We start from the raw sequence: 21,473 nt of genomic DNA on the forward strand, positions 1-21,473 counted from the left end.
ATATGTAAAAGCCCTTTTTGTTGTATTTCTTTCTTTTTTACTTCGGTAATACTATCCTGCCTTTTTATTTGTTCCCTTTTTTCAGTCCAGAAATGTAAAGGATCGCATTAGAATGAAGCAGATTTTACGCCCGTAATATTAAAAAATAATAAGTTCTTCTCCTCGGGCAAAGATGTGAAACTGATATTTGGAGGTTCCTTATTTGTTCCGCTGGTGTTGGTGCGGGACTCACGAGCCCCTGCAGCTCGCGCCATGTGCGCCGCAGCTGCTGCACGTGCCACGCGCCCCTGCAGTGTCAGGCTGTGGCCGCCAGGGGTCAGTGCAGCTCACGAGATCATTATCAGCCGCGCGCGTCTGTGATTTAACCTCAGCGTCTGGTCGGACTGTTTGCGCCGCTGCATCATATTTTAATAGAACTACATTTGAAACTGCGCAAATGTTCAAACAAATGGATCAGATTAATATGAGACGCGTTTACACAAAATGTCTAATGAAATTACAAACGGAATCAACCGTGGAATAGATGTTTTAGCAGCAAATCATGTTTGAGGCGGCATTAAAATGGATAAAGAAGCCATGAATTAAAACTCTGCGAAGTGCCTTGCGCTGTCTCTGAACTTGACCTTTGACCCCTGTAGGCAGGCAGCAGAGGGCTTTAATGGCAGTGCCACACTGAGGCTGTATGAAGAGGGCGTAGTTGTTTAAAACACATATTTATAGCCTTGTGGGTGCCTGCTTCTGACGTCCCAAAGCTTTCAGAATTAACTTTAATTGTTATAACAAAACGGGTTATTTTACAAAACGTTTCATATGTCTACAAATATAATTTAAAAAAAAAGATTATAACAAAATCTTCATGCATTGTTTGTAATCTACTGCTTTTTATTATCTTTAAAGTATTATACGTGTAATGGCAACATTTGGGCACAAAATCACATTATTTGATTGAAATTAAAGAATTTCTATAAAATAGTTTTAGAGTTAAAAAAAAAAAACTATAAAATTAACAATAACAATATCGATTATAAAAATGTGATTAATGGCATACATCTACTGCACGAGCATGTTGTTAATGTATTATTATTAATCATTAATAACTTACATTGTTTAACATTGTTGTTTAACAAAAAAGAACAAAAATAACAATGATTGTTGAATAAAATCACAATTTCTATTTTTGTTCAAATCTACTGCATTCAGGCCGGTTGAAAGTCCTCTAAACGTTCCAGTAAGGCCTCTGAGTATCCAGGGGAGTAGTATCTGCAAACACAAGACAACCTCAATTCTATACATTGTATTTTCAGAGGACAATAAATGAAAATAGTAAGACGGGCACAGACCTGACTACCTCCTCTGGGAAGCAGCTGTTGATGACGTTGATGTACTCCTGAAGAACTGACCCTGGCTCTGCGTCCATCTCCTGCACTTTCTTCAACCCTCCACTGGTGACGAAGAGCCGCCTCGCTTTACTGTCATGAGGCAGAACCTGAGGCCACATCACAGGAGAAGAACGCATAGTTTTACTTATATTCTTCTAAATGTTTATACAATTCTATACTTTTTGTTGTACAGACGAGGCACTTGTTTTTTTTTCATAGATGAACAAATATACAGCTATGGCTATTTTGTTTTTATTTAAGATATTTGGATGATGACAGTGATTATAGTCCTAGAGAAAATACTTAAACTTTACAAATAGCCTCAAACACACAGCATTTACCATTACCAGTAATTAAGTTTTTAAAAAGTCATAGGTTTATAGCAGCAGTCGTAGAATAGTAAATCTGACACATAAAACAAGCTGCTTCTTTAGACTTCTGAAACGTCTTAGTTGGAGTTAAACCGAGATTTGACAGACTATACCTTGCTGAACTGGCCAACCACGTGTTTGAGGATATTTGAGGGTGCGTCGTAGAGAAGGGGCTCCAGAGCAGGGAGATAGGTGCATTTCTGGAGGATGCTCTTCAACGCCTTCTTACTCTGTACACAAGTCAAACCAAACATGAACAACCTATTAGTTTGACTTTCTAACATCACATCGACCTCAAACCTTGCCTTGGTTTGCAAGTCCTCGGAGCTGCTGGCGTCCACGTAGAGCTGCAGCAGTTTCGGAAGCAGGCTGCACACGGCCACAGCTTTGGCGTGCTCCGGAGTGTGCTGTCCGATCTGGTTTATGGACCACACAGTTGCAGCTTTGATGTGGTGCTCGGGCTCCTCCGACAGGCACAAGGCGAGCTGAGGCACCCCCTAGAGGAGAGGGCAGGTACACACTTAAGGGACAATCTACTCGTGTGACCTACATAGCAAACCCAAAAGAATGCCTGGGCTTTTAGATGGCGCTGGGCTTATGGTGATTAGGAGGTTTTACACACACACACCTTGGAAAGAATGACAGCCATAGCTAGATTCTCATTGTGCGCGGCGACGTATCCCAGCATCATGATCCCGGGCAGACGCATGGGTCCACGGCAGTCGCCCAAGTAGTCTATAACGGCTGCCAGACCGCCACAGTTCACGACTAACTGAGCCAGCTAGAAATGGGCGTAAGCACTGTGCATTATCTTTCCATGTCTGTGTACGTGAAGAGTGATGTTGTGTTTGCTGTACCTCCGGCGTGTGCTTGACCACCTCCCTCATGAGTGTGGTGACGTTCTTCCTCACGTACTCGTCTGGGTCTCTGAGGCAGGCGATGGCTGAGGGGAAAATCTCAGCCTCGATCACCATCTCAGCCAAACTGTAGGAGTGTTTACTGACCTGACTCAACGCTGAGAATACCTGCCTCTGGATGAGAACAGAACTGTCAGGTTTCTATGGAAGAAAACTGGTGAAACATGTATCCTCTTCTACATTTTAGGGTTATAAAGTGATACGATTATGGCTTATGGGGGAATCTACAGCACGTGACAACTGTGACTTTGTGTTTGACTAAAGCATAATCGACCAATCAATGAGTGAAATGCAGAGGTGGGCGGAGTAGCCCTACTTTAAAATTATATTAGTCAAATAGGAGTAAAAAAGTAAGTAAGAGAAAAAAGGATTTTAGAGAAATGACTACTTGAGTAAACTTATCGATGTTATGAGTTAATGTAATTGGACTGAAAAAAAATTACAATATAAAAATTCCGATATTTCCAAACAAAAGGCACAAAATGACCAAAACTTAACCCTATCTGAAAGTACTGTGTAAGAAATGCAAATGTTTAAATCATTATTGTTATTCAAATGATGATTTTGTCACTGGCTAGTGTAACTTCATACTAAATATTATTCAATAGTAAAAATATGTTGTCTGAAAACTACCTCCAAATTCCTTCAAAAAGTAAATAACTGTAAAACTGAGAAAATAATGAAAACTACCCACCTCTGACCAAATGTGTGGGTAAACGTCACCCCTGGGTCTCACCTTCAGTTTGGCGTCTGAATTCAGAATCATTTGTGCCAAATGTGCGATGGCCCCAGAGTCCACCACGGTCTGGGCCAGCTGTGGCGTGTGTTTGCAGATGTCACTTAATGTAGAGGCAGCGATGCGTTTGAGGGCCATTTCGGGCTCCTGGAGAGACAAGACCAGCAGAGGGGCCGCACCTGCATCCACCACGGCCTGGGAGAGCGCTGCACAGCACAGAAGCAGATACAACACATGATCTAGTGCTCCATCAGGTGTTCCTCACAGTGTCTTACATGCATTGTGGCGCGCGATGTGGCCCAGAGCCCAGGCAGCTGCCTCCTTCACCCCGGGGTCAAAGTCCTCGAGGCAGAGCACCAGAGCATTGGCCCCTCCAGACACGACCACAGCTTCAGCCATCTCAGGAGAGTGTTTGGCCACAGCTCGCAGAACAAACGCAGCTGCCTTTTTGTAAAACCTCTGCAAAAAAACAACAGACTTTGGTAAAATGGCTGAGGGAGATGTTTAGCAGTGACGTAGGCTAAGAACATTCTGCTTGATTCTCTTTTTTTATCATCATCAACTGGTTGTGAAAAGGTGCAAACTGACATTCTGTGAATCAAGAGAGTTGACAAGTTGCGGGAGAATGTCGGCCTTGACCACGGCTTCAGCCAGGTCATTACTGTGGTCAGCCAGACGCCCCAGAGCCAGGGCTGCAGTCTGCTGGACACTGGGCACCACGTCCAGCATGAGCGGGCGCAGCAGGGACATCACGCCTGGGGAGGGACAGTGCAACCGAAAGGGACAATATGAGCCATCTTATAAATGAGAAGTAAATACTATGTTGTTGTTTTTTATGTTTGTTACCTGCATTTTGCAAAGTTTCTATGTTTTGTGGCCGGTTTGCGAGATCAGCCACAGTCTGAACAAACTGCATCCTTGATCTCTGGTACTGTTCAAACACTAAAACACATAAAGGTATTAAACAGACAGTATAGCCTTGTTATGTGACCATAATTTTTCATCCTGGACCAGTGTTTAATTAGCCTCAGAGTGCCACTCAAATACCACGTTTATTACCTTGAATTATCTGTCGTTGACTCATTGTTTAACACGTCCAAAAAGCCAATTTATCCTCTGAGGCGGTGGATAAATCCAGAAGAAGCGGTGCAGCTCCGTTTGCGTCGGGTTGTGTTGTTGTTAACGGTTGCCAGGGTTACAGCCTGGCAGCACGTGACAAAGATCGTCTTTTGAGAAGATGAGTAGCCCAACAAACTGCATGTGTCTAAATGGTCCAATAAATTGTCCTTTCTGATAATTAGCACTATGAGCGATGCCAGTTACATTTAAGTAACTCAGTCCAGTCACTTTCCCTTTCGTTTTATAAGATGTTTTATCCATCTTAGAACATGTCCACATCTGTCTCCTGCTCGTGTAGAAGATGAAGAGCTCACATTATACACTTGTGATGTAACATTATATATAAGCCTCATGCTAAGATAACTTGTATTTATCTTAGTAATTGGCTGTGCATATATCCGGACATGAAGTTAACTAGTTAATTACTTCATCTGCACTGGTCAAGAGATACCTGACCAAAAGCAACCGCGTACACGTTAGTTTTTAAGCCTAAAAGTTTGAATAAAACAAATATGACACGAGTTCATCTGAAATTACCTCGCGCGCTCCTTTCTTCAGCCTCCATTTTTTTTTTTTTTTTCCACGTCGTTCTGGAAACTTCCCCCTGCCGCTGTTTGGATATAAATGTCTAACAATATATATTTTATCCTTAAACTCTGTATAGAACCTGGGAAGAGATGTGCTGGTGTTGTTGTATAAATATTGTAGTCAATATTAGTACTTGTACTGCGGTTTTAACGTTAACGTGAAATCACACCAAACCTTATATTTTATTATAGCGTTAAAGTTGTTTATTTAAAGCTAACGTTACTTTATTGTGTATGTTCTATCAGTTTGTAAATCATAAATCTTATCAACATTAGACTTGTGTAAAGCTGCTCATCACCTGCTCTCAAGTCGAGCTGGAGACAAGGGTCTGAATAACAGTGAGAAATCCAAAATGATGATCCACAAATGTCCTTATTTCTTTGAGATTGGTTTCAACAATCACGTCTTTGGGCTTAAAAATCGGATTCACTCTCTTAAGATATATTGTGAAAAAGTGACTTCATTTTTCAAAACTTAGATTGAACATTATGCCAGTTTTTCATAAGTCATATTTAGAGACATTAACCATAAACCAGGTCAACAAATCTGTCTCCAGCTTCATTTTAAACTATAGGCATTGTTGTGACACATAACCCATTTAAAGAGATTTAACCTTGCATTTGTTCCCACTAAGTAACTTACTTAACTACAATTAAGTAAATGGTCTTTGTTCAGTTGTATTTAAATGACCCATGTACATGCATCACCCATAGGACTACAATATACTCATAAAACATGTTCTGCGCCAGTTCATACTCTCCATCTGCAGTCACGGAGTCCTTCACCCAATTATATATGTTTACATGTTTTTTCTTTCATTCTGTCCTCAAAAACGCATCATAGGAATTAATTTAGCTGTGTATAGATTTTTGTATTTAATTATTTTTTTAGCGGGAAAAAATATATATAAAAATAAAAAATCATCCGCGCTCACATTAGACACGTCCGGGGTCAGACCTGCTCAGATCGGTCAGACCTGCTCAGATCGGTCAGACCTGCTCAGATCGGTCAGACCTGCTCAGATCGGTCAGGGTTTTTCTACTCTCTCATTGGACATTTTGACTCGTGGATCTTCCAGACGTGACGCGGCTCAACACGCGCCGGTGCAACAGGCGCGTGCTGTTCACGTGACGGATTTATTTTATTTTATTCTTGACATAGAAAATATAGTAAGTGTAAAATGTTTATTTAGATGTTTTTATACTGTGCAACAGTAACAATACAACAGGGTTTCCATACAATCGAGCGAATAAACACGAGACATGAAGCTGAACAGCAGCTTCTTTGAGAGCAGAAGAAAAGAATATAACATGGTTATTGATTAAATGTTTTTTTTTTTTACAGCTGGTTTTAGAAAATCAGCTCGAACATGGATAAAAATCACATTTTTACAAAGTACTGTTTTCTCCCATAAAAGCCTTTAGCCTTCACCGTCTTACCGCAAACCTCCTGTACAAGTTCTTATAAGATTCTTTAATGACTTTCCTCTACGTTTAAGATGTCTAAAGATTACGTAAAATGCGTAATAAAAGAGTAGGCTATAAAAACCCTTAAAAATAAGGCGATAACAAAAGCATGCAGGTCTCATCTGAAGCTTGTAAAGCACGTGGATGAATTGGCGATGACAAGTTTAATTTGAACAGAACTGAAATTTGAAAAATTTGAACTTCAGTCACTGTAAAATAACACAGCTTTGCCCAGAGCTTTTCCTCCAAGCTTTAAAGTCTTTCATTTGAATTCCCAAGGGTAAACTTTAAACGTTTATTTGAAATGTGTCCGATCCCATTCGTCTGAACTTAAGGTGTGATAACTGAGGAGAAAAGGGGGCATTGTGCGTCTAAACGTTCAGACTACGTTGGCATAAAATAATACGCTGGATCTGGCGTTGGCTCCTCGGGATTCACCCAGAGGACGATCCGTTCAGCGTGACCTTCCTGGGTTTGTTGGCGCCGCTGTTGCCGCTGTGGAGCTGTGCAAAAGAGCGGCCGGGGGTCGTGAGAGCCGTTAATGACGTGGCGGTAACGTTAGTGCTGCCGTGCGTGCCGTGCGTGCCGTGCGTGCTCTGCGGGGCACGCGGGGACTGCGCCGCCGCGGCGGCTGCGGGGCTCGGCAGAGAAGAGGACGTGGACGGAGCCCCCACGGGACTCCGCGCTTTGTCACTGGCTGAGTCACTCTCTGGCCCGGATCTGCCCGTGCTGTTCTGGCCGTCCTGCTCCGAGTGTCCCGCTTTCAACTTCTTACAGCTGGGCCTGACCCGGTATTTGAGGGGGAGAGGACCGTTCTGTGGAGGGGAGCAAATGCATCTGGATCATTGTCAAGGACTAGGATCGACATGTTTTTCACAGTGTTTTACCACAATTATCACCACAAACTTATACAGATCTATAGACTAAGAATTTATTCAATAACCTGGACCAAAAAAGTTCATAGTGTTTATAAAAATGCGTTTAATTGTTGAGCTTCTGTTGTACTTTCTAATGTGTATTATTCCATGTGTATCAATAACAAAGAACTGCCCACATACTAATTAATAACACCATAGCACAGACATAAGGTTTAATCATGAAACATATAGTATTGTTTTATTGCAGAGTACAATATTTAAAATAGTGGTTCTTACCCTTCTCCACGTGTATATGTAGGCAATGTCCATTAAAGTGTAATAATCTTTCAGAGGCTCATCTTCATACATAACATCCACCTGGCAAACATTTACCATTTCATTATTACTGACAATTTAAGAGAAGAATACACACACGGAAAATAAATGATAAAAGATAGTTTCTGACCTGGTAAGAGTTTGGGATGTCCATTTTGCTGCGCAGAAACTTCCGAAGATGCATCACTGTCATTGCTGCTGGACACTGCAGGTACCTCTTATTTGCCAGCTGCAATTACACAGAACAGATCAATATATGGATCTTTTCACTTGTAAATTGTGTTGATAATTTTAGGGTTGATTTAAATCTCATCACCATAAACATAATAAAATAAAAACATGTTTCTTGGGGGAAATTGAATGGACATAATAATATACCTGTTCTTTAACCTGTTTTCCTTCTGGTCCCATTCCCATTCTGTGTCAAAGAAAATAAACACGAAATATTTTGACTTGTGTATGATTTTTATTTTATTTTTAAATACAAAAAACACAAGTGTACCTGGTTGGATCAAAAAATTCAATGGAGAGGCTGATGATCTCATCGTCTGTAATAATTCTTTTCTCTTCATCTGCCACTTCTCCACGGTCCTCGTTTGTTCCATTTGAAGCTTTAAGAAAAGACAATACATTTAGTCACAGTTCAGAAACCAGCCTGACCTTTTTATTGTTGCTTCATTTTGCAAACTCACCATCTAAAGGGTGGTCTGCATAAAAGTCTCTTCTTCTCTTCATTTCATCTAAAGTTGTTTAAAAATACAAAGTGTTCATTACGTTCCCAGAGAAATATTGTTGAAATCATCAGAAGTCATTGTTAAAAAATCAATTGGACACGTTACAAAAGCAGTCAAACTCTTACTTTTGAAGAGTCCAGGGACCAGTTTGTACACGATGTCCTGAAGAGTCTTGTCAGACCTGGAAAGTAGAAAATAAAAACAATAGTTTAAGTTCAAATGTTGCTGCAGTTTCAAGAAGCGAGTTTTGTAAAAAAAAAAAAAAAAAAAGAAAGAAAAGACTGCAATGCTTAAAATAGTGGGTTCCAAAAATGTCCAACTGGGGACAAATACAAAGAGAACTAGAAGTGCCCTTGACCCATAGTTCTTACCTGATGTTGAGCAGCGGTTTGGTCTTATGCACCTGCACGTCACAGATGGGACAGTATTTGCTGGTTTCCAAGTAGCGCACGATGCACATTTTACAGACTATAACAAAGAGCAAAGAGACAGTCACATTCTTTGTACCGTTTCCAAGCAAAACTGATGCACTTTTCTGCGTGTTGACATTAAAACTTACAAGAGTGAAGACATTCAATGATGGTCGTGGCATCGATGAAATACCCCCCGCACAGCACGCACATCAGGTGAGGGTTGAGCTCTGTGATTTTTATCCTGGTCGTGCGATGCATGATGACATCAAAGGCTTTTCCTGCAGAAAAACAATATAGCAAGCATCAAGCTGTTGCAAAACAACTCTGAAAGAACAACTGTAGACCATTTGCAATGACCGTTTGTTCTGAGAGTCTTAAAACATAATATTATGCTAATTCAGCCGAGCCAAAGGGTTGAGAGTTTGCACATGGAGCCAGGAAATGTCCATAAATCATGTCAATCAGACCTGGCAGCGCGCGCATCTGTCCTTAAGGAAGAGGATGACTCCAGGACCAGTGTCACTGAGGTGGACACTAGAAGTGATGGAGGATTACACTAAGAGGCAATTAGACTGATATTCCCTCAGCAGAAAGGCACATTGTTCAAATATAATGTGTTTTGTATTTTGTAATGTGTAAAGTATTTTAAAAGTACAGAGTATAGCTCATGTCACAGGGAAAGAGGTAAAAGAGGAAAAAGGGGTAAAAGAGGTAAACGGGTCATTCCATTGATACAATGCGACACCGGGGGAAGAGATCGACGAACTACGTGTCAGGTGTGCCACGGATACAACGGGAAACCCAAGGGTTTCTATGGCAACCCGTTTGCTTTTTGTCACATGGCTGTGCTCCAGTGGACGGTAGAGGCAGGACTCCGGTCCAAACCCCGCGCCCGGGCACAGCCCCGTGAGCCCCGTGAGTCCCGTGAGCCCCGTGAGCGGCGCAGCGCGTGGAACACGGACTCTCCCCGCACAGGCTGGAGCCAGCAGCAACAACACGGCTGCCATTTTGTGGCAGAACATTCAAGCGGTAACGGGCTGTGCTTCCCTCAAACAGGGGGAATAATACACGTCTGATGGTCAAATCCTGCCCTTTGCCGCACGTGAGCGCGGGATCCTCCAGCTCACTATCGATTGTTGTTTTGTTCACGCTGTTGTTCGTGTGTTGCGCCGCAGCCAGACGCGCTGTGCAGCCGCATGGCGAGACACAAGAGACTGCTGCATATTTCTCTTTTTTATTAGTCAACGCGAACTACTTCAAGTCAAACCCCCCCCCCCCCAAAAAAAAAAAATAACAAGCAACGTGAACAAAAAGTGTCAACGCCTATATTTGTGACATGTCAAAGTCGTGGATGGGTCATGTACAAATGCTTGGACATTATCGCTAGAAAAACACCTTATCACTAGAAAAACACCTTAAGTCAAATCTCTTAGACATGGAGACTACAGCATAATCATATTTAATTCAGCCAGCATCAACAGTGACTTCATCACGCGCAGAGAGAAACTAAATGTAGGTTTTCAGAGTATTCTCAAAGCTGATGATAAAGTGGCCTATATCACACCATCACCATCATGGCTGTGAGGGTGTGATGTAGGCCACTTTATCACAACGATGGCTCTGATCTGAGGCTCTGTGGAACTGGACGTGTGTCAGTTATAAACAAATGAACAGAACAGTCACATGCACCGCTTCTGAGATACGTCAAATACAGACGATTACAGTCCTGTTTGTTCACCTTTAATCAAGAGCATTTTATTTAAGGTGAGATTCAAAGAACATGCATCTTATATTCATTAAAAAAACCTTAACACAAGGAGGTAAGCAGTGTTCACCAAGAGCCAAAGACAGGCACTGGGCTCCGTGACAATGACAAATCCTCAGCACATAGAACTGCTCTATGTTACAAAGTAAAAACTAATTAATTACCAGCAAAAATAATTATAGACCTATGGGCCAGTAGTAACGGCCAAATCAAGTAAAACTATAAAGTAAAAGTGGAAGTATTTCAAGCAGCTGCTTCTCAGCCCGTCCATGCTGGTGAATATAGTCAAAATGACATTAAAAAGACAAATAACAACCACGTCAGAGTCACATTTACACCTGTCAGCATAGTCTGCAGATGTTCACAGTTTTAACCAATGTTTCCTCTGTTAAATATCGGACGTACTTCACATGAGGCGTCTTTTGTCTCAAATGAAATCTGTCCAACTTAAGTTCAAAACTCCGTCATACAACAGTAAAGACGCACAAACAGGATGTCACACGGTTCCTCACACCCCAGACTCCACGTTTCTATAAAATGGCACGGTTTGAGGACTCGGTTGTCCGGTAAAGAGCGTTAGAACAACCCGCTGGAGCCTAATCTGAGACAATCGCGTCCACCTCGTCCCGATCTTTACTTTTGCATAAATCCTCGCATTGCCCTGGAAACACCATCTTCTCCCAAACTTAACCGGCCGCATCTTCACACCTCCATCTACGCAAAACCGAAGACCGCGGATGAAACTGTCCCGTGCAGCTCCCGTGAGAACGCGTTTTGCAGAAGCGGTGCGCGCACAGCTCCGCGTCGGGAGCCGCCGCCGCCGCCGCCGCCGCCGCCGCCGCCGCCGCCGCCGCCGCTCGTCCCCAAAGCTCTTCAGCCTCCAGTGAATCAGCGCGTGCAGAACACACCGCGTCTGCGCCGAACCACCGCGCGTTTCTCCCGTTAAGTCGGAGACGGTGGTACAGAAGGCTTACCTGGAGCTTCCGCTGGAGATCGGGGGCTCTGGACGCGGACAGACAATGAAAGTTGCGGCGCGATCAGCAGAAAATGAATCGGAGTCGAGCCGCCATCTTGAAGGCTGCAGACGCTGTCAGTGGCGGAGCGCGCACCGCGGAGCGAGAGGCATTTCAAACCGGGAGAGTAAGTCCTTTCTGTGCGGCTCACGCGCCCGGTGGATCTCGTTCCGGAGCCAACGACGAACACAACCGCGGGGTTTTCGACTCGGCAAGTTTTGAGCACGTTCAACTTTGCCTCCTAAAGCCGCGCTCCGCCGCCAGTGAAACGCAGTGGTGTGTGCGCTCGGGTAACTGGTAACTGACACCGTCCCCAAAATGGCTTGTAGTTCGACCGCCCCACAGCGGTCACGTGGGCTCCCGGTTTAAGGGCGCCTTGGAATTCTTGTCGGTGGATGTTTATGTGTTCTTTTTTTTACTGCGTATGTTTGGAAATACTATATAGTCAGTGGATTTACATATATGCAGCTGCTGAATAACTGATGTTTAGAGTGTGAGATTCAAACACGAACTCCAGATGATGTGGAACCACCAGGATTACGGCTCAAACTGTGAATAGTGGAGATTCATTCTTGTCACGCATATATCCTTGATAAAAGAAGTGACTTTATTGAAGGCCTACAGGAGTCCACGTTCATGTGACGTGAGCAGAGCTGGAGGATGCGCTCGTGCGTCTTTTGTGAACGTTATTATAGCAAGTCTAAGATGATTTAAATATTGGGCTGTAAATCTGAGTTCCCGCTCCTGATTCGCAGATTGAGAATGACTCTTGGATGAGACGTTTCATTTTTTCAAAAGAACTGAGTCCAGATGAATACAACTGAATCTTTCTCTACATTGGGCTATAAACGCTTTTTAAACACTTTAATTTAACTCTGTGGCATAATTCAATAGCTGCAAACATTATGCACAGACAATACCACAAGTCATAAATGTAAGGAAACGAAAGACATGAGAGTATGCTATAGTTTATACTTTTATTGAAAGCTTTGCCTTATCTAAACATTACAATGTCACGTAAAAAGCCGTGAGGAATGTCAGTGAAAACGTCTCGTGCAGCGTCACATTTGACTGGCTCTTTCCATACTCTTCGCTGCGTCTTTCAGCTTCCCGACCAAATCCTGCAAACAAACGATCCAAAAGTCAACGTTTAGCTTCTTTTATTCATGAAACAGTGAATATTTGACACGCTTTCAAAAGGAGATACCTGCAGCTGCTCCACTGTGCAGGTGAAGTTCACATCCTCACAGGTCCTTGCTTCATTCTAGCGACAAAACATGATTATATTAAACCTAAATGATATTAAACCTAAATGAACTTAACCTAAATGAACTTAAACCTAAATGTTCTTAAACCTAAATGATCTTAAACCTAAATAAACGCTGCGAGGACAGAACTGCACGTTTACCTCAGTATTGAGTGTTATCAAGTAGAAAGGCTCATCGACTTTATCAACTTGTCCACTCTTGAGGGAAAAAAAAAACGTGTTTCAGTTTTTGAATCAGAACAGAACTCGGTCATTATTTTTGTCAACCTTTATCTGGTACTGAAGACGCCACGAGACGTCGTTGATCTCAGGTCGTCGTCTTCCTATGCTACACACAAACAAAAAGAAGTGCCTCAATTATAATATTACACCAAAAAAGTGACAAAAAAAGGTTTGTTAGTGGCTCTTCCACACGTTATAACGTTAAACAATTCACATTTCTGTTGTCATCTTTAACACACTTAAATGATATAGCTGTTGTATGCTTTGGAACATAATAGTTTTACTTCAACTTACCATGATAATAACTTTACTATGTCTGTTTTATGTTTCTGGAAAACAGCAGCACATGATTATTATAAACTTGACAAATAGATTTTTTCCATTCTCACCTCATATTCACTGTGAAAGATTTCTATTTTCTCTGCACTGTATGAAAGCTCCTCAAGACATGAGCTGCAACAGTAGAAAACACCATCACACGAGGCTAAATGATCATTAAACACGTGATAACATTTCTATTTATGCATTAGTAAGGAATTATTTTTGTTTAGGTGACAAAGAAAAAGATAAACACTCTTGGATTAATTCAAACTTTAATACCAAGTCCAAATATGTTTTTAAATTATTTTTAGGAGACATAACAAACACCTTCAGTCACATCTGTGATCTAAGTGATATTTGTCAGAATCAGAAAATGTTTATTACCAAAGAACAAAATTCACAAAGTCTTCATTAGTGTTGGGATTTGTTTTCATCAAAGAAGAATTGTACTTGACTCCAGAATAAATACTTTATTATTGCGTGTACACGTCATGTTATAGTCACCTCAGCGTGGACTTGTCTGTGTTTAGTTTGACACATTCCAGTATAAACGTGACCACGGCCGCGTGACTCTGTTTCAATAAAACGCTGTCGTGGTTTTTTAGCTCAGGATGATCTAAAGCAAAAACACCAGCACAACAGGGTCAGAAACAAACATTTCATTTGAATAAAAGACGCAGCTTTGCAATCTATGTCTAACTGACGTGTCCAATGGAAATCGATGATGATTAACATGTGAATTGATCTTATTTATCAGAAATATATCAGCATATTTATACTTTTATTTATAGGAGGTTAATTATACAGATCTGACTTCGGATCACGGGTTACGACTAAAACACTTTTACTGAATGTATGTCAGTTTTAATACGTACATAGGCTGAAAGATGTGCATTAGCTGTCACTTTTGACTAATGATCGGACAAATAACATTTCCAAGCGCCGTGTTTAACTGACAAAAGGCAGTGTGAGCTAATGAAGAGGCTAACGTAGCTCTGGCTAATGTCTGGACGTGAGCGCGAACAACCGCCTGCATTTCACTCCTAAACCACCTCAGACCCTCCGGGGGCACGTCCAGCGCGTCTGTGCGCGGCGATCTGCGTCTGCAAACAACACAAACTCGGAGCTAACGCTAAAAACAAACCCGGAAGCAGCGCGAGAACAAAGCGGCTGCTACAAACACATGATGCGGCTCATGCTGCGGCTCATGCTGCGGCTCACCGAGGACCGCGGCGTCACCGTGAGCCGAGAGCAAACTGAGGAAAGACACGTCCAACAGCACCGAGAACCCGCGCGGGTCGAACACGGAGGGATCCGCGAGCAGCTTCAGTCCTTTCTGCACTGACTCCGAAAGCTCCATTTTGCAGAGCGTGACCTATGACACAGAACACGTGACGGACCAGCTGATGCCGCCCATGGAGAAGCGCGCAGCTGCAGAATACACGTGCACGTATAGTCATGCACGTAACCATGCACGCAGCCATGCACGTAACCATGCACGTAACCATGCACGTAACCATGCACGCAGCCATGCACGTAACCATGCACGTAACCATGCACGCAGCCATGCACGTAACCATGCACGTATTCATGCACGCACCATGCACGCAGTTATGCACGTAGCCATGCACGCCGTCATGCACGTAGCCATGCACGCAGTCATGCACGTAACCATGCACGCACCATCTACGTAACCATGCACGCCACCATGCACGTAACCATGCACGTATTCATGCACGCAACCATGCACGCAACCATGCACGTAACCATGCACGTAACCATGCACGTAACCATGCACGTAACCATGCACGTAACCATGCACGCACCATGCACGTAACCATGCCATGGATCTATTATATGATCATGCACGTAGCTCACAAACCACAGGGCTGTGCAAGGGGCTTTATACATTACATTACCGAAGCATTTGTGTCTTCACTTGAGCCTGTGCACAAAGGAACTAATGCAGTAATAAAGTCTGCTTGGTCCTAGTTTATGTATCGTAGTCTACTATTATGGACATTTTCTTTATATCACCTCAACCTGGTTAATATATGCTCACACCCTTATAGCCCGTCGGGTGTTGTTGATGTTTTAACTGCTGCCCAATGTTCAGGAGTTAAAACGACACAAACACTCGGTTAAAGCCAAGTCTTATCTGAACTGTACGTGCGCGACAGACGTGGCTGTTATCCCGCGTACCTTTGGCTAAAGTCCACCTCAGGCTTCATGCTTTCTCTATTCAAGACATTTCCTATCGACTTACTTATCCTATTTGGACCGAATAGTCCAGTTCCTTCTATTCGGAGGGTTGTACCATTTATTCAGCAGATGGTAAGGAACAAAATGAGATAGTGACTGAGATACAGAATATCTTACAAGTTGAGATGCTTTAGCTGCCAATCATCTTGTCCATTATTTGTGTTTAAACTATCAGGACTGTACGGTTGAATGGTGCACGATGACGTCTATGAGACCTGAGAAAACACATCAGACTTATTCCTCGCGATTCCTGCTAAAGAAAAAAGACAAAAAGAAAGGCAGGCGTGTCTGTTAGAGACCTGTGTTAATAAAAGACAATGTGCTATTTGTATTATATTTTTATTTTCATGCCACATCAAAGTGACTGTTATGTCAGACAGCTTTAATGTGTTGTAGCGTTTTACTTCTTTATAGCTGAAGTTTTCAATAACATATTCATTATGCTTTGATTTATTACATGTCCTACGTTTTTAATGGGTAAATTAAAAAGTCAGACTTTACCTCAAGTTTATTTTGTATTTATTTTTTCTCTTTCATTTCATGTTTTTTATATCCAAGGGTTAAACAGTCAAATTCTTATTATTTTTTATCTGCTGTAAAAGTGATTGAAGGAAAGCATCATGATGATCATTTACATTTTAGTTTGGTTTCAGCCTGATGCCAAGAAAAAAATAGGAATATACATTATTAATATTGGAAAAGTTGGCTGAATACATTCCCCATGTTAATGAAATCAATCAAATCTGGAAAGTGACAAAGAAATGCAATACAATGACTCAAATATCAGTGTAGCTGATGTGAAAGCAGTTAAAGGTTATGAGTTGTTTTAATTTTTATTATTCATCCATTATCAAACACACTAAGTTGTCGATGGTAGTTTCAAGTCAGGATGTTTACCATGGCAATAAGACCTAATCTAACTTGAATGTGCATAACCTGAACAGACAGATGACACAGGGAAATCTAAATATTATCAGCAGGTTTTAGTGGTGGAATTTTGTCAGCTTACTAAAATCAAAGTACAGATACAGGAGTATTTTTTTTTTTTTTAAAGAAGAAAAAAAAAATCTACTTTAGTAAAAAAACATAACACCTATCTATATGTTGCATATAATATGCGTTTAGAATAAAAAGGAAAATAATGAAAATAAAACTATGAACTTTTCTGTTGATTTGTTCAACAGAATCAATTGAATCGATTTTTTATTTTATTTTTCTTATTTGTATAAGTTTGTAAGTTATTTGGTTTGATCTAAATTGGGACAATTAACTTGCGTTCAACCCCTGGGTCATTTCATGTCTTAATCACAATGTTGAAAATACTTTTACATTTTAAGTCTAGTTAAAAATACAGGTACATGCCCTCGGTGAAGTAAAAGTAAAAGAGTACCCACTTAAGTATAAGTACTGATAGCTAAAAATAGGGCCTATACAATACTTGGTCACTTTCCAACACATATTTCTGTTTGAGCGATTTTATTTTTAGGCCTTGATGTACAATTTTCAAACATAGCAGAAAACGTTTTAGCCTTTGAAACTGGATCACGTCAAAAATAAAATAATTTCGGTCTAAAAATCAGCTCAACACACTGTTTTATGCAGTTAAACATTAAAACATAAAGTGGCGGGCTAAAATTGAGATTCTATCAAACCCGATCGTGAGTAAAATGACACATTAAACTGTCCCATTGTCATAGTGAGGGACACGCTCAAACCTACCCCCCCCCCTTCTGTTCCCGAAGGTCAACACGGGGTCAGTGTCTTGCTCAAGGACACATCAGCAGCAGGAGGCTACTTTTTGAATAGCGTGTTATTTTTTTCTATCACTCATGTTGTTGTTGTTAATGTTGTTGTTTGTTTGTTTTGTACTTTAGAGGAACAAGTCCTCGGTATTTGACAGGGGAACGTACAAGGGTCTTTTGGTATATTTTCCCCGCTGTTGGAAACTCGGTTCACGTGCATAACCCGCACCCTGGATCTGCACCGTGACCCGCACCGACTCACGCGCCTCGGTGGCCGCTGGGTGGCAGTGGTGTGGTTTCTGTGGCAAAGACTCACTCGTCGGAGGGGAACAAAGACCGGGGGAGGGGGAGAGTTTTCCAAAAGAAGGGGCGAGTTGGGACCGTGGTCGGACTCGGGACGTGTGTAGAAATAACTCGCTTTCACCTTTAGTGTGTGTGATGTTTGCTGAAACGCAACAGACTGCACAGGCCGCCGATGCTGCTCCTGTTCTGGGTGCGATGAATCTTCAGAACAAACATTTTGAACGCCACACTTCTAATAAGATATTGAAAGCGTTTGCTTAGAGGGCCTGCACGTTATTTCAAAACAATAAAGAAAAAAGTTGCTTTATGTTTGAGCTGTGAGCGAATTACACTACAAGCGTTACCGTTTGACGCATATTTACGCTTTTCTGGAAATGCAAATGACACGTGACACATTCATTAAGGATTATTTGTGCACCACATCAGACGCTTAGCGTTTTTATTACTTTTCAAGCACAGCCTGCATGTTCAAATATTGAATGCACCGAGCATGCACGCGCTTGTTATCCACTTCCTGTTGGCTCTACTGCTTTTTGAAAAGGGAAATGTACATTTGAGCTATAGTATTTTGACAAAGACATGACCGTGTGTGACTGATGCAGGAGCTCCGCATTACAGCTATAATCTCAATGAGAAGAACAGGTCTGCATCAAAATAAGCCACATAGAAATGTTATAGATTTGTTTGATCTGTTGCCAGAAAAAAATATATTAGATTTGTTCCACCGCATATAACGGGGAAAAACATAATTTCAATAATATAATATTTTTTAATGCACTTTATTGTAGTAGCAGTGGGAGTAGCAGTAACAATAGTAGTAGTAGTAATGTAGTGGTAATATGCAACCAATAGTGAAAATGACTAAAAGAGGTCTTTATGCTTTAGAATACTCCAATTATGTTACACATTCCTTTTCTGCGCCGAGAGTTGGGACTCTGAGGCAGGCTTCACCCCAAATGAAAAGCTTTACAATCAGGCAGGGTGAAGGACGGCCTGCAGGCTTCTCAGTTTCCTTGTACAGGGGGTCTTAACCAAGTATCAACTTTCATGTGTGCATTCCCAAAAGAAGGATGTTTCTTTGTCCTATTCAGACCAATCTACACACAGCGTCTCTGTCTGGCCCGTGGAAGTGACCGAATGAGAAAAAGGTCATGTAAAATACAATACAATACAATAAATTCAGACACATTGAAAAGTATCTGAATTTAAGACGCTATAATTATCAGACCCTTTCAGTGAAATAAATATTACCATCCCATTTCTTACCGAAGGCTAAATTATTTTAACATTGAGTGTAATTATGCATTGTTTAATGATGCAAAATCTTGCTGATGTACACAGACATGTCTTTTCTCCAATTGGCTGCCTTGGGGTTGTAAAGAATGAATACAATGTTGAACACAAAAGGAGCACAGCAGAAAGAAAAGTGTCAATCTCCACCTGACTCAGAGCCCATTATAGGCTGAGAGAGGAGACGGACCTACTGTATACATTGTGTTTGTGCTGAGGGGGGCGAGCTGGGGGGGTCCAAGAGAAAAGGATGCCTAAAGGTGTATTAAGCGTGTGCATCTATTCACTGTCATGATTAGTGGCCATTATCAACTGCCCAAGAGGATGCCAATCATCTTGAATTATTCTGCTGTGAATTGACTACTAGACAGTTGACTGGCCACTGTTTCCTTACACAGAAGCATTTCCCTTTCTGTCATTTTGTTTATTGATTTGCTCCAGCACCTGCTTTTCCAACCTGACCTTGTCTTGGCGTAATCAACTTGCATTTTTGTCACAACCGGTGCATCCTCATACTTTCTTGAAGATGAGCAATGGAGAAATCTGGGATCCCCATGTCATGTGTGTGTTTTGAGCTAGTCAGTGTGCAGGTTTAGGGGGTAGGGGGCAGTAAAAGCAGCAGCCTGATCCATACTAATGTTCATTGATAGGAAAATCAATGGTGCATCATTCCAAGACCTGGCTCGAAGAGAAAAAGTGAAGTAGCAAGTGTGAAGACAGGTGAAAAGGCAGCAGAAAGAGAGCAGAGGAAGGAACAGTGGAATAGGAACACCTGAGAGAGAAAAAATAGTGTTGGGAAGGGGTTGGGTGACTGTGTGTTCCTTCTCACAGAAGACAGGGATGAGATTGGAGCCCTGCTGCTTGCTGTTGGGGGTGGGTAAGTATATGTGTGAACAACCTGTCGTGGCCAAACTATTCTCTTTTCCCTTTCTGTCTCACAGAACTGCTCTTGAGAGTGGATGAACAAGCCTCAAATGGAACCTGAGATGAAAAAAAGAGGAGAAAAGGGGAGGGAGAAAATCAATTTTCCCAGACAGAGCCAGGCTGGTCTAATGGAGGGCTAAGAGAAGAGGAGGAGGAGATGTCATATTTTCCTCTGATTACCTCCTGTAGCCTTCCTGGCAAACCTTCAAAGCCAGCATCGCTATAATGCTCCTGCTCGTCTGACCTTTTCGTAGAAGGTATGGACTCTAGTTGTTTCTTTCACTCAACAGCAGAGTGGACCCGGTAGTCCACCAGTGCCCACATGCAAACGCATAAACTCCCAAGGAGCGGTAAATGGCACAGTGACCTGATGGAGAGCTCTTGGGGTCATAACCTACAAGAGTCAGTATGACACAGTTATATAACTTTTTATGTCACAAAACTAGGAGCTGAGGACAACATTTATTGATTTTTGTCAATAAAAGGAGACATCTTGCCATTAATGTCCAATCAAATGAAAGAGAAACTCTTTGTGGGTGTCCTTCCCCATGACTATTTGACCAGGTTGCAACGTTTGTTCAATTTAATTTAATTTAAATTATCTAGAGAAGAATGCAGACATGTCTGCTAAATAGAATCTTTTTTTCCAACCTTTGTGGAGATCATTCAATATGTTTTACATGTTTTGGTTTTACAGAGAAACCAATGGCCGATAAGCTCTGCTGATATTTGAAGGCCGATATGTAGGGTTGAGTTTGGTCATTTATCCCAAATTATATAACACAGCATTACTATAAAGTTAGTTACAACTAAACAGTGCAGAATTTAAAAATATTTTTTTTGACATAGCAGTCCTCTTCATTACAGAGCAGCGTAGCCCTTTTCCTATTAAAGTGTAATAACCAATCTCTAGTATTTTATTTAGTCAGGGGGTTAGCTCCAAAGTATTGGCCTATTGGAGCAGTTATTCAATTCAATTTGTTTTTCCTGAGCCAAAATCCCCTCAGCCTTGCAGGGCTTCACAAAATTGTTGATTTAACCAACAGAAATAGAGAAAATCAAACAATGAAACAGTGATTTGTCAATAAAAGACAAGAGGATTAACCAACTAACACAAGAAACAAGCAAATGGGTTCCAGGGCATCCCTTGTCCTCAGACCCTCCTCTTCAACAAGGAAAAACAAAAAAAAAACATGATAAACTTGCCCATGATGGAGAAAAAAAAGAAGAAAGTCATAGTTTAGTTTCTCCTTTTAGTATTTATATGGTGGTTTGGGTTGTAGAGTGTGAGTTGGAGATGATTAAAACACCTGCAGAACTGGTGTTTCAGTAATGACCTGTTCATTGACAGTGGCTGGAGAAAGGTATCTGGGGCGTTTGTTCCTGTCTGCCTTCTCCTGGTGGCTCTTTGTGATTCTCTGTCTCTTGGCCTGTCTCTCTCCAGCCTG

The 21,473-nt window shown here is 41.7% G+C and overlaps 3 protein-coding genes across 4 annotated transcripts; all 3 read right to left on the minus strand.

Moving 5' to 3' along the window:
- Positions 1-1,155: 1,155 nt before the first annotated feature.
- On the minus strand, positions 1,156-4,618 carry spag6 (sperm associated antigen 6). Its single transcript, XM_072451344.1, has 11 exons — positions 4,463-4,618; positions 4,250-4,345; positions 3,992-4,158; positions 3,679-3,862; positions 3,404-3,609; positions 2,608-2,781; positions 2,379-2,531; positions 2,056-2,247; positions 1,864-1,980; positions 1,341-1,486; positions 1,156-1,260 (listed from the first exon to the last, which is right to left on the minus strand). The coding sequence occupies exons 1-11, from the start codon at positions 4,485-4,487 to the stop codon at positions 1,197-1,199; spliced, it is 1,524 nt and encodes a 507-aa protein (XP_072307445.1). The 5' UTR covers positions 4,488-4,618; the 3' UTR covers positions 1,156-1,196.
- Positions 4,619-6,275: 1,657 nt separating this feature from the next.
- Positions 6,276-9,188, minus strand: bmi1a (bmi1 polycomb ring finger oncogene 1a). Its single transcript, XM_072450670.1, has 9 exons — positions 9,063-9,188; positions 8,875-8,971; positions 8,629-8,684; positions 8,462-8,509; positions 8,272-8,380; positions 8,148-8,187; positions 7,900-7,998; positions 7,731-7,811; positions 6,276-7,391 (listed from the first exon to the last, which is right to left on the minus strand). The coding sequence occupies exons 1-9, from the start codon at positions 9,172-9,174 to the stop codon at positions 7,011-7,013; spliced, it is 1,023 nt and encodes a 340-aa protein (XP_072306771.1). The 5' UTR covers positions 9,175-9,188; the 3' UTR covers positions 6,276-7,010.
- Positions 9,189-12,652: 3,464 nt separating this feature from the next.
- commd3 (COMM domain containing 3) lies at positions 12,653-14,926 on the minus strand. Of its 2 annotated transcripts, XM_072450671.1 has the most exons (8): positions 14,726-14,926; positions 14,009-14,120; positions 13,573-13,636; positions 13,478-13,512; positions 13,229-13,289; positions 13,103-13,159; positions 12,902-12,958; positions 12,653-12,815 (listed from the first exon to the last, which is right to left on the minus strand). In XM_072450671.1, exons 1-8 carry the CDS (start codon positions 14,862-14,864, stop codon positions 12,756-12,758), a joined length of 585 nt encoding a protein of 194 aa, XP_072306772.1. In that variant the 5' UTR covers positions 14,865-14,926; the 3' UTR covers positions 12,653-12,755. The 2 variants fall into 2 exon arrangements, with proteins under 2 accessions (XP_072306772.1, XP_072306773.1); XM_072450672.1 differs by lacking the exons at positions 13,478-13,512; positions 13,573-13,636.
- Positions 14,927-21,473: the final 6,547 nt, after the last annotated feature.

Source organism: Eucyclogobius newberryi, unplaced genomic scaffold, assembly GCF_026437365.1.
Source record: "Eucyclogobius newberryi isolate DKJ021-1_F unplaced genomic scaffold, fEucNew1.0.hap1 SCAF_18, whole genome shotgun sequence".
In the NCBI taxonomy this organism is placed as follows: Eukaryota; Metazoa; Chordata; class Actinopteri; order Gobiiformes; family Gobiidae; genus Eucyclogobius; species Eucyclogobius newberryi.

Coding starts and splice junctions, on each gene's coding strand:
- spag6 (XM_072451344.1), bottom strand. CDS start 4,487: ATGAGTCAACGACAGATAATTCAAG. Junction 4,159..4,249: donor AGAAACTTTGCAAAATGCAG/GTAACAAACATA, acceptor GTCCCTCCCCAG/GCGTGATGTCCCTGCTGCGC. Junction 2,532..2,607: donor TGGTCAAGCACACGCCGGAG/GTACAGCAAACA, acceptor GCCCATTTCTAG/CTGGCTCAGTTAGTCGTGAA.
- bmi1a (XM_072450670.1), bottom strand. CDS start 9,174: ATGCATCGCACGACCAGGATAAAAATCACAGAGCTCAACCCTCACCTG. Junction 8,381..8,461: donor TGCAGACCACCCTTTAGATG/GTGAGTTTGCAA, acceptor CTTTTCTTAAAG/CTTCAAATGGAACAAACGAG. Junction 7,812..7,899: donor ACATCCCAAACTCTTACCAG/GTCAGAAACTAT, acceptor AATGTTTGCCAG/GTGGATGTTATGTATGAAGA.
- commd3 (XM_072450671.1), bottom strand. CDS start 14,864: ATGGAGCTTTCGGAGTCAGTGCAGAAAGGACTGAAGCTGCTCGCGGAT. Junction 14,121..14,725: donor CGGTGACGCCGCGGTCCTCG/GTGAGCCGCAGC, acceptor TTTTTGCTTTAG/ATCATCCTGAGCTAAAAAAC. Junction 12,959..13,102: donor TGATAACACTCAATACTGAG/GTAAACGTGCAG, acceptor TTTTGTCGCTAG/AATGAAGCAAGGACCTGTGA.